This window comes from Pinus tabuliformis, chromosome 4_1 (genome assembly GCF_031772625.1).
Source record: "Pinus tabuliformis cultivar Carrire ecotype Pingquan chromosome 4_1, CPIR1, whole genome shotgun sequence".
In the NCBI taxonomy this organism is placed as follows: domain Eukaryota; kingdom Viridiplantae; phylum Streptophyta; class Pinopsida; order Pinales; family Pinaceae; genus Pinus; species Pinus tabuliformis.
Window position 1 is genome coordinate 953,290,627 of NC_142303.1, and position 12,798 is coordinate 953,303,424.

The 12,798-nt window shown below is 37.8% G+C and overlaps 1 protein-coding gene across 1 annotated transcript in view; it reads left to right on the plus strand.

The window, feature by feature from the left end:
- Positions 1-4,263: 4,263 nt before the first annotated feature.
- Positions 4,264-12,798, plus strand: part of LOC149179312 (protein DETOXIFICATION 16-like) — a 60,582-nt gene continuing 52,047 nt past the window's right edge. Inside the window, exon 1 of the mRNA XM_089420588.1 lies at positions 4,264-5,263. Coding sequence (XP_089276714.1) covers positions 4,913-5,263 — 351 coding nt within the window. The 5' untranslated portion in view covers positions 4,264-4,912. The remainder of the gene's footprint in view (positions 5,264-12,798) is intronic.

The following is a 12,798-nucleotide window of genomic DNA, read 5'->3' on the forward strand; positions in this document are numbered from 1 at the left end:
TACTTAATATATTTTTTAACAAAAAGCCAATAGGGAAAAAGATACCTGTCCCAATGAGTGCATGCATGAAGACTCACGTTTCAAGTTATCCCACCATTAAAAAATCAATATATCATAAATCAATTTACGTTGCTAGAAACATGTAACCCATCCGTGATTGATGAGTCATCAATTAATATATGTTGACCATGACTTGAACATACTTGTGGACCAAGAAAACACCCCACTTAATCGGCATGCGTGCCCGTCAATTTCAACCACGTGAGCTTGAGCTTGATAAACTTGACGAACAAGAAATCAACATCGTGTTGACAAAGAAATCAAAATATAAAAAAAAAAAAAAATTATTATATTGATACTGAATAAATATTAAAAAAATATGTTTTTTTTTTTAATATTTTATATATATATATTTAGAAATATAAAAATACACATTTAAACTATTGAAAAATATTTTTAAATTTTATAAAATATTATAAGAAATATCAAAATCTTAAATTTGAATTTTTATGGTGACAAGGGAAAATATCACCCTTTAAAACTTTTTAAATAAAATTTTCATATGAATGTCACTAAATCACATTAGCATTGGTGAATTTGAGATATTTACTAATAAAAACAAAACAAAACAAAACAAAAATTATAGATAGAATATTTACTTAAAATGTTTAAAATATAACAAAATTAAAATATAAATGATTTAAATCTTAGATCTTAGACTTTTGTCATCTATATCGATAATATGTTTGTCTTATTGATTAACCACAGAACCAAATAATGTGGTTCATCGTCAGTACAAATGGTGAAAAGTTAGAGTTAACAAAAGTTTAAATAGCAAAGAAGCATCTATGTCTTGAATTAGCCGTTAGGAACTAGTCCTTATAAACTAGTTGTTAGGCATCCATGTCTTGAATTAGCCGTTATAAACTAGCTGTTAGGAAAAGGTTGTTAAGAATTAGTTAAGAAACCAATAATATTTAAAAAGATTGTTAAGAATTAGTCAAGGAAAAATAATATTAAGCTATATATTAATTATTTAAATATAATCTCAATTTTCTTATATATCAAATTAGTGTTTATAATAATATAATATATTCTAAAACTAAAATAAAGGGATAGAAAATTATACATTACTAATTTATTTTAATATCGATGAAAAGAGAAGGGGATATTATTAGATGTAAGTAAAAAAGAGAAGGACTTATTACTAGATATTAAAGTGACAAATAGATCAAAGAGAACAAAAGGAAAGTGAGAAGAATTTTATTAAAAAGCTATATTAAAACAAGGAAGTTATAGTATAATAATTCAATTTTTTTTAGTAATAATAATAATAATAATTAAAAGAAAAAAGGAACTATCAAGAGGAGAGGGCACAAATCCAGCTCTTACTTAATTTCCAACCATCATCTCGATTGAGGTTGATAGAATGCTTATGAATCTCAATGGCTTCTCTTAACTTCCTATGATGGAAATGATCAACCTTAGCGATGACCTGTGAATTCTCAATGCAAACATGGTGCTTCGAATTTGCAACATGTTTAGCTAAGGTAGAGGAATGAGAGCGATTATGCCTAATGCTTGCAGCATGCTCTTAGATTCTTTGGTTTATGGAGCAACCCGTCTCACCTATCTAAGGAATCCCACATGAGCATGGAATAGAGTAAACCCCCTTCATTTCTTTAGGGTTAATTAGGTCTTTGATAGATCTAAGAGAATTTCTAATACTATTAAGGGGTTTAAAAGAACCAGAAATTTTATTCCTTTTAAGAATATGAGCAATCTTATCATAGGTCCCTTGGATGAAGGGAAGTGACATATTGGAAATATGATCATCACAAGATGGCTTAACACGAGCTTCTTTACAGGCTCTTTGGAATGCTCTGAGGCCTTGATGTCTGTTGTAGCCATTATTTTCAAAAACTTTTAGAAGATGAGATTTTTCTTCTTCTAAGTGATTCTCATCAAAAACCCTAAGAGCGCGAGTGTCAAGAGTGTTAAGAACCCCTACCTCGTGGGTTGGAAAATGATGACCGTTTCGTTCCGAAGAGCCTGTAAAGAAGCTCGTGTTAAGCCATCTCGTGATGATCATATTTCCAATGTGTCGTTTCCCTTCATCCAAGGGATCTCTATTAAGATTGCTCATATTCATAAAAGGAATAAAATTTCTGCTTCTTTTAAACCCCTTAATACCATTAGAAATTATCTTAGATCTGTCAAAGACCCAATTAACCCTAAAGAAATGAAGGGGGTTTACTCTATTCCGTGTTCATGTGGGATTCCTTACATAGGTGAGACAGATCGCTCCATAAACCAAAGAATCCAAGAGCATGCGGCAGACATTAGGCACAATCACTCTCGTTCCTCTGCCTTAGCTGAACATGCTGCAAATTCAAAGCACCATGTTTGCATTGAGAATTCTCAAGTCATCGCTAGGGTTGATCATTTCCATCATAGGAAGCTAAGAGAAGTCATTGGGATTGAGAAGCATTCTATCAACCTCAATCGAGATGATGGTTGGAAATTAAGCAGGAGTTGGATTCCTACCCTCTCCTTTTGATAGTTCCTTTTTTTCTTTTAATTATTATTATTATAAATCTTTTTTTGTTTTTGTTTTGAATTATTATACTATAACTTCCTCTTTTTAATATAACTTTTTAATAAAATTCTTCTCACTTTCCTTTTGTTCTGTTTGATCTATTTGTCACTTTAATATCTAGTAATAAACCCTTCTCTTTTTTACTTACATCTAATAATATCCCCTTCTCTTTTTAACTTTAACACTGATATTAAAATAAATTAGTAGTATATAATTTTCTATCCCTTTATTTTAGTTTTAGAATATATTATATTATTATAAACACTAATTTGATACATAAGAAATTGAGATTATATTTAAATAATTAATATATAATTTAATATTATTTTCCTTAACCAATTCATAACAACATTTTTAAATATTATTTTTTCTCTAATTAATTCTTAACAACCTTTTTAAATATTTTTTTTTCTTTAACTAATTCTTAACAACCTTTTCCTAACAACTAGTTCCTAATAGCTAATTCAAGACACGAATGCTTCTCTGCTATTTAAACTTTTGTTAAGTCTGATTTTTTTCACCATTTGTCTTGAGGATAAACCACATTAACTAATTCTAAATCCCAATTCTATACCATGTAATTTAAATCTTATAATATATATATATATATATATATATAATTTAAAAAAATTCGAAAACATATTTACAAATAATAATAATAATAATTTTATATTTACAAATAATAATAATAATAATTTTATATAGATATTATATTTATAATATTTTAAATCATATTTCTTTTCAATTTTCCTATTATAATAATCTATAAATAAAAAAAAAAAAAAAAAAAAAAAAAATAACACAAACATGACTCTCTGACTGCCCCTCACTCATGTCTACATCAACCTCATGAATAAAGATCTATAAAACAATCTACCAATGTCTTATCTGAATTACAAAAATTTAGATATTAAATAATATTCCAAGGCAACATCACAACCATATTTTATGTTTACATTTAATTTATTTATACATTTTTATTTCATTTATTTATATATTTTAAATTTTAAATAATTTTAAGGATTTTATATATATAATTAGTTTTATAATATAATAAAAAATTAGATTATTATGAAATTAGACATAGGTCAATTTTCAAAATATTATAAAATGAAAAAATTTATCACTAATTTGTTTTCCATCTTATATTCATATTTGATCTATTTTTCAAAAAAAATATCACACTACCAATTTTCCTGACTTTATAAACCAACAAAACAATAATGATCTGGCATTTCTTTTCTTACTTATTTTTAAACATAAAAAAAAATTGTTAAAAAATTCTGATTAATAGTACCTTCTAAAATTTAATGCATTACCTGATTACATTTTATAAATCTTATTTAACCTAAATAATAATTATTATTATTACTTAACATTCATCCAACTAAACTGTAAATTAAATTATTTTTCATTTTATTTCACATATTCAGAAATTATTTCCCATTGTTGGTGTCCCACTTAGTTGGTGGGAACATGCGCTCCAAATCATCTAACTAATCTATTCTTTAAAAGAACTCAAATTACTCGGGAAAATCCAATCTGAAACCTAAATCTCCGCGCTGGCGAAGCTCGAGTAAACTTTATTATAGTCAATTATATAAATTAAACAAGTATATTCCTGTTACGGAGAAAGTGCAGAACACTTTCTGAGAGAAGCCTTTAGAAATTAATTGGTCATTATAATTTTTTACAATTCGCATATTCTGGATCTTGTGCACTGCCGGTGGAGCAATCCAATAGAAATTCAATAACAATAGTTTTCCGTTTTTAATCTCTGTCGTTTCTCCTAGATCTATTTTTAGTCTTATGGGCACGGCGAATCCCATCACAGTTTTGTGTCTTGTTCGGCACACATGACCCCCCTGTTTTTTTTTACTGGTACTTTAGTTCTTCAAATCCGCCTACGGATCGTGTTTCGGCCATTAATCTCTGAGAGCCTGCCAGTTTTATCAAACATCATCGTTGCTTTACAGAGGCCAGGCCTCGGTACTCGAGGATAACTTTTTATAAAAGTTCTTGTCTCCAGGTGTGTTTACAAGGTTAAATTCATATTCGAAGCTCTCTTTATATATCAGGCTCTGCAACATAATCTGATGAACAGTTAGGAGGATCAAACAACAAGGGTTAAGGATCAAACAACCAGGGATAATCATCAGGAACAAAGCTAAAGTTGAGCTAAGTAGGAAATAATTTTCCATTGTTTCCTGCAGCCTCATACAGTAAATTTTGATACTGACAATTGATCCTAGTTTCTTATACGGCCTAAGTTTAGATTCCTAGGTTGATAATACATATTTCATTGAAAGAGGCATGGAGAGACCTGGTTCAACTCCAGTTCATGGCAATGAGAGAGATTTGTTGAAGGAACCGCTTTTAAGTCAAAATGGTGAGGAAACTCAGCTGCTTTCCATGTTTGGGGACGAACAGAGGTCTGGGACTTGTGAACTGGAGCCTTTGGGTGATGTGAAGTGCAGTGTAAGGGCTGTATGGGAGGAAGTCAAAAAGCTGTACTGGATAGCAGGACCTATGATTGGAGTTAATCTGTTGCAGTATTTCTTGCAGGTGATATCTGTTATGTTGGTGGGGCATTTGGGAGAGCTTCCGCTGTCCAGTGCTGCTATTGCTACTTCTTTTGCAGGCGTTACCGGGTTTAGTCTGTTGGTATGCTTACAAAACTTCCTTCCGTTGTTTGCTATCATGTGGTGTTTTACAGTATCATTTATGAGTTTTTTTTTAATAGAACAAAAGGGGCAGGGGTAAAACAAACAATTGCGTAGTTTTATTGTTTTTGCTATTTATTGATTGTGTGCTTATCAAGATATATGTGACCTTGTAGATGTGTTTATTATATATATATATATATTTTGAGTGTAAATTTATTAGGTTATTAGGATCGTTGTGGTCATGTAGAATTTTTGATATTTATTGATTGGGCGCTTATCAAGATATATGTGACCTTGTAGATGTGTTTATTAGGTTTATTGGTAATATATATATATATATATATTTTGAGTGTAAATTTATTAGGTTATTAGGATCGTTGTGGTCATGTAGAATTGTTCAAATTTATCAAAATTATTGTGATCATGTAGAATTGTGCAAATTCACCAAAATTGTTGTTGTAAGGCCCTCGAGTCATTATCGCACGTTGGCGAGTTGGGTGTTTCGGGTGGGCGCGTTTAATCGACGAGTTGGGCACAAGTCGTCATGGGCGCGCGGTGAACGAGACGAGTCGGTCGCACAAAACTGATGAGTTGGGGGGTGCACCCGACCGACGAGCAGGCCAACCAAGCGAGCCAAGGGCACTCCTATGAGTTGAGGTGAAAAATTGACTAAGTATGGATGGGCGATGTTGGTGAGTTTATATGGGCGGGCGACCATATGGGTGGGCACCCTACACTTGGGCCGACACATGAAAAAATGGCTAAGTATCAAATGGAGGGGTCGGCTTGGTTACAAGCAAGCCCCCACCCATGGGCGAGCTAGCATATAAAGGCATGGTAAATTGGTGTTGGAAGGAGGCAAGTCATTTCCATACATCCAAGCAAGGGCATCCTTAGTCAAGGGGCGAACATCCCAAGCGAGGTGCAAGGAATGCACCCGCAGGTCGGGCGGAACAGTGCAATAGTGTGAACGAGTTAGGCAACCGCACCGCAAGTCGGCGGGTAGGCGGACGAGTCGCACGCAAGCGGGCGGGTGGAAGGCAAGCAGGTGGACGAACCGCAGATAGCTTGGCAGGCAGGCGGGGTGGTCGGCACAACAAAGCTATGTAGCGGGTGCACAGTGCAACGGCGAGTCGAGTAGGGCGGTTCAGGTGGGTGGTGCGCCCGCGGCGAACGTGCACGAGCCAAGTAGGCAACTCGGGTGGGCAGTGCGCCCACGACATTGTTGAACGGTGTTCGGTGAACAGAACGGGCAACGACGAGTTTTGACATACGATGGTGTGTGTTGGGTCGGGCAAGCGTGCATGGTGCAGCGGCCGAGTCAGGTCGACTAGCTGAGCTATACGACAACTGTCCATTGTAAAAATTCATAAACTTGGTTGAGTGTTGACTCTCGAGAATTTTTATAAAAACAACAAATATAAATATTTATATGCATACTTGTGTAATCTTGTCTCTTGCATGGTTTAAGTATATTAATGTTATTTCGCACATTAATAAAGTAAAATGGTGAATTATGTGAATGTTAGGCGTAGTCCAAAAAATAACTTAGAAAAGAAAATGTTTAAGTGTTTAGCCGGTGCCGCACGTAGCTTAACTCGCGAAAAAAGAGTTGAGGGCGTGACAGATGGTATCAAAGGAATTTGCAGAGACTAGGTATGTATGCAGTCTGAAGTTTTGGAGAGGAAATCTTGGATTCACAGTTTGGGGTTCCTAGACTTGGTGGTTCATGGCAAGACCATCCAAGCGTTGGTGGACACAAGTGTCACACATAACTTCATGACTACACGGTTAGCAAAAGAAGTTGCGCTGCATATTATACTGTCAGATGTGGAGGTCAAGGCAGTGAACTCAAGGGCTAAAGTGGCTGGATTGGCACACGAAGTGCCAGTTCGAATTGAAGACTGGTAGGGTCAGTTGGACTTCACGGTGATGGAGATGAACGACTTTGACATGATATTGGGGCAAGATTTCTTGAAGGGCAATAGGGTGGTTATTGTTCCCTTTTGCGATGAGATTATGTTGATTGGAGGCTCACGAACTTGGACTTTGCCTACTCATAAGCAAAGGAAGGAAGTCAAGGTGCAGCATGTTTCTGCACTAAGTTTGGAGAAAGCTATGCGGGAGTCAGATGTAGAGACATATGCGACAGTCATCAGAGAAGTTGATAGTGATGATGGAGTGGGGACGCCTGTTCCAGTTGAAATTTTCGAGGTGCTGGTCAAATATTCATATTTGATACCCGATGAGCTACCAAAGAAGCTTCCACTAAGGCGTGCGGTGGACCATAGCATTGAGCTAGAGCCAGGGAAGCAACCTCTGGCAAAAGCTCCTTATCAGTTGTCAGGACCGGAGTTGGAGGAATTGAAACGATAGTTGAAGGAGTTGACTGATGCAGGTTTCATAAGACCTTTAAGGTCCCCATATGGAGCTCCAGTATTATTCTAGCGGAAGAAAGACACAAATGAGCTACGGATGTGTTGTGATTATCGTGCTCTCAAAAAACAAACAATAAAAAACAGGCATCATTTTCCATCAACTGCAGATTGCTTTGATAAGCTTGCGAAAGCTCGAGTGTTTTCCAAGCTGGATTTGAGGCATGGGTACTATGAGGTGCGGATAGCAAAAGGAGATGAGAGGAAGACTGCGATTGTGACAAGGTATGGAAGTTTTGAATTCCTTGTTATGCCATTTGGGTTGTGCAATGCTCCTACCACATTTTGCACTTTGATGAATGATGTACTACGTCCATACTTGGATTCGTTCGTAGTAGTATACTTGGACGACATCGTGGTGTACAATGATAACATGGAGGATCATAAGAAACACTTGGCTTTGGTGTTTGAGGCACTAAAGAAGAGTTAGTTGTACTTGAAGAAGTCGAAGTGTATGTTTGCCGAGACCGAGATTCCGTTCCTTGGGCACATTGTGGGCTAAGGGCACATACGGATGGAGGCGAACAAGTGAAGGCGATAGAGGATTAGGCGGAACCGAAGAATGTCCATGATATGAGGGTGTTTTTGGGAATGACCAACTACCAGCGAAAGTTTGTAGAGGGGTACTCCAAAGTGACTTCGTCACTGACAGACCTTTTGAAGAAGGATAAGCAATGGAGTTGGACGGAGAAATGTCGTATGGCATTTGAAGACTTGAAGAAGAGGATGATTTCAACACCGATATTGAAGTTGGTTGACTTCAAGAGACCGTTTGAGGTACACACAGATGCTTCGGATTTTGCGATAGGAGGGGTTCTTATGTTGGATGGGCATCCGGTGGCATATGAGAGTCAGAAATTGCAGGATAGCGAACGAAGGTATCCGGTTCATGAGAAGGAGATGACTGCAATCATCCACTATTTGTCGGTATGGAGGCATTACTTGATTGGGAAGCCTTTTGTTGTCAAGAGTGACAACGTTGCAGCGAGTTATTTTGCATCACAACCAAAGCTGTTAGTGAAGCAAGCTCGTTGGCAAGACTTCTTGGCAGAGTTCGACATGACTATTGAGTATAGGCCGGGTAGACTCAATGCAGTAGTAGATGCCCTTAGCAGGAAGAGACAATTAGCAGCATCAGAGGAGGAAGAAGACTGCGCAGCACGAAGTAGGAGTCGAGTACAGATGACTGAGGAGATGCAAAATAAGCTTAAGGAGAGTATTGAGATCGATACTCAGGCATAGAGTATTGTGAAGCAGATAAAGGAGGGGAAGACACGGAAGTTTTTTCTCCGAGATGGACTCTTATTCTTTGGGAACCGACTCTATGTTCTGAAGACATCTGGACTTAGGAGACACCTTTTGAAGGAGTGCCACGATTCTCCATGGGCTGGCCACCTAGGGCAACGTCGTTCTTTGGCATTATTGGAGAGAGGATTCTTTTGGGAGAAGATGAGGGAGGATGTAGAGGAGTATGTGCACACATGTATTATTTGTCAGTAGGACAAATCGGACACCCAGAGGCAGGGAGGATTGTTACAGCCTTTACCGATTCCAGAGAGACCTTGGATGAGTGTCTCAATGGACTTCATTACTCAGTTACTGCAGGTGCAAGGGTATAATGAGATTATGGTCGTGGTTGATCGTTTTTCCAAGTATGTCATCTTCATTCCAACGAAGATACCTTGTGGAGCCGAGAAGACTACAGAATTGTTCTTCAAGAACATAGTGAAGTATTGGGGAATGCCATTGAGCATTGTGTTAGACAGAGATCCGCGATTTACAAGTAGATTTTGGACCACATTGTTCGAGCTAGTTGGGACAGAATTGTTGATGAGTTCGAGTTACCATCCGCAGACAGATGGGCAAACTAAACGAATCAATGCATCACTGGAGGACTACTTGAGACATTATGTGATGGTTGATCAGAAGAATTGGCCTAAACTCTTGAATGTAGCTCAGTTCAGCTACAACATGTAGAAGGGTTCCGCAATAGGGTATAGTCCATTTGAGCTGGTGAATGGACATTTACTAGTGGCTCCTCTTACCGTATTGACGAAAGGTTTCATGAGGAGTCCTCATGCGAAGAGATTCATGACAACATGGGAGGAGACCTTGGAGTTGGCACAGTTGCGCTTGCACGAGGCTGCAAGGAGGATGAAGAAATGGGCAGATAAGGATAGGCGAGATGCACACTTTAGTGTGGGAGATATGGTTTTTCTCAAGATTACCAGAGATCAGTTTTAGCCACCGAAGGGGACTGCGAGATCTTTGACAAGGAAGTATGAGGGGCCATTTCGGGTGAAGAAGCGAGTGGCAGAAGTTGAATATGAGTTGGAGCTTCCAAACCACATGCATTCGAAACATCTTGTTTTTCATATCAGTCAGTTGAAGAAGTGTCGACTTGATGCAGACCATCCAGATATGATGAAGCCACCGAGAGGACCGGCCATGATTATTGACAAACTGAACCTAGTTTTGGAGAAGATCCTAGATCTTTGAATGACGGGTCTTGGGAGTAACATGCGACGAGAATTCCTCACAGATGGAAGGGTGCACCGAAGGAGGATAACTGGGAGACGGAGGACTCACTATGGAGGTGGAAGAAGAATATTGCGAAGTACGATAGGAAGCTACAGAGAATAGCCAGATTACCGAGGACGACAATGACTTTAGGTAGGGAAGGATGTAAGGCCCTCGGGTCATCATCGCACGTTGGCGAGTCGGGCGCGCCGAGCATGCGTGTTTAACCGACGAGTTGGGCACGAGCCGTCGTGGGCGCGCGGTGAACGAGACGAGTTGGTCGTACAAAACGATGAGTTGGGCACGAGTCGTCGTGGGTGCGCGGTCAACAAGACGAGTCAGTCGCACAAAACCAACGAGTTGGAGGGTGTGCCTGATCGACGAGCTGGGCCAACTAAGCAAGCTAAGGGCACTCCTATGAGTTGAGTTGAAAAACCGACTAAGTATGGATGAGCATTGTTGTTGAGTTTATATTGGCGGACGACCATATAGGTGGGCGCCCTACACTTGGGCTGACGCATGAAAATGGCTAAGTGTCAAATGGAGGGGTCGGCTTGGTTACAAGCAAGCCCCCACCCATGGGCAAGCTAGCATATAAAGGCATGGCAGATTGGTGTTGGAAGGAGGCAAGTCATTCTCCATACATCCAAGCGAGGGAGTCCTTAGTCAAGGGGCAGACATCCCAAGCAAGGTGCAGGGAATGCGCCCGCAGGTCGGGCGGAATAGTGCAGTAGCATGAATGAGTCGGGCAATTGCACCACAAGTTGGCGGGTAGGTGGATGAGTCACAGGCAAGAAGGCAAGTGAACGAGCCGCAGGCGGAAGGCAAGTGGGCGGACGAACCACGGGTAGCTTGGCAGGCGGGCGAACGAGCTAAGGCAGGCAGGTGAGGTGGTCGGCGCGACAAAGCTATGTAGCGGGTGGACAGTGCAGCGGCGAGCCGAGTAGGGCGACTCGGGTGGGCGGTGCATCCACGGCGAATGTGCATGATCAAGGTAGGCGACCCGGGTGGGCAGTGCGCTCGCGACACTGCTGAACAGTGTTTGGTGAACAGAATGGGCACCGACGAGTTTTGACATAGGGTGGTGTGTGTTGGGTTGGGCAAGCATGCACAGTGCAGCGGCCGAGTCGGGTCAACCGACCAAGCTGCGCAATAGCTATCCATTGTAAAAATTCATAAACTCGGTTGAGTGTTGACTCCCGAGAATTTTTATAAAAACAAGTACAAATATTTATATGCATACTTGTGTAATCTTATCTCTTTGCATGGTTTAAGTGTATTAATGTCCGAACATTAATAAAGTAAAATGGTGAATTATGTGAATGTTAGACGTAGTCTGGAAAATAACTTAGAAAAGAAAATGTTTAAGTGTTTAGCCGGTGCCGCGCGTAGCTTAACTCACGAAAAAAAATTGAGGGCATGCCAATTGTGATCTTTAGAATTGTGCAAATTACATAGCTCATCATATAGAATTGTGCAAATAACATAGTTCAAACTTATGATTCCAATAAATCCCTATTAAATTTAGGGCAAAATTTATTGGAAAATATGCTTGGAAAAGAGATAAAACATCTAATAATTAAATTCCCTTAATAAAAAATAAAATTTATAATAGATAATTAATTTGCTATTATTTTAATTTTTAATAAAATGTAAAATTTTAAGATAATATTTGATGTTATATATGAAATTAAGTTCAAAGGTTATGCAATTGCTTAGTTTCATTGTTTTTTTTTTTTAATTTTCTTATTGTGCACTTACTAAGATATGTGTGACCTTGTACATGTGACCTTGTACTAATATATGATGTATTTATTTTAACTTATTGGTAAACCACTTTTTTCTTTTTTTTTTTGTACATTGGCCAAGATTGTTGTGATCTTGTAGTATTGTGCAAATTATATAACTCAAACTTAAGATTTCAACAAATCCCTACTAAAGTCAGGGCAAAATTACTAGAAAATATGCTTGGAAAAGGGCTAAAACATCTAATAATTAATCTCCCTTAATAAAAAAATAAAATTCATAACAGATAATTAATTTGTTATTATTTGAATTTTTAATAAAATGTTAAATTTTAAGATAATATTTGATGTTATATATGAAATGAAATTCAAATGTTATTAAAGATATATATTATTATGTTAAAGGTAGCTTTACCCATGATTAAAACAAAGATTTTCTTTCTTGTCTAATTAAGACCAAACCATCTTTTTATTTTTGAATAAAACCTAAAGCTATTTTTAATTGGCTAAAGCCTTATATGCCCACATCAAATCACTAATAAACTATGTTGCATGGGTTTGCAAACCCATGGGTGGGGTTCTCGAACCTGTCACAGGTTCTCATCCCCAAGTACCGGATTCGGATACGGGTTCTTCTAAGAAGAATCTATAAGAACCAGGTTCCCCATTAAAAAAAAATAGGTTATGTTGTCTTGTTGGGTACAGAGAACGCTGATGATGGTTACTTGGAACCCCAAAATCGAGTTCTTTAGGGTTCTTTGAGGTTCATTTTAGTTTTTATTTTTAAAAGTTTAATTAATTTAATGGGCTTCCCCTAATATTCTAGGTAGCTA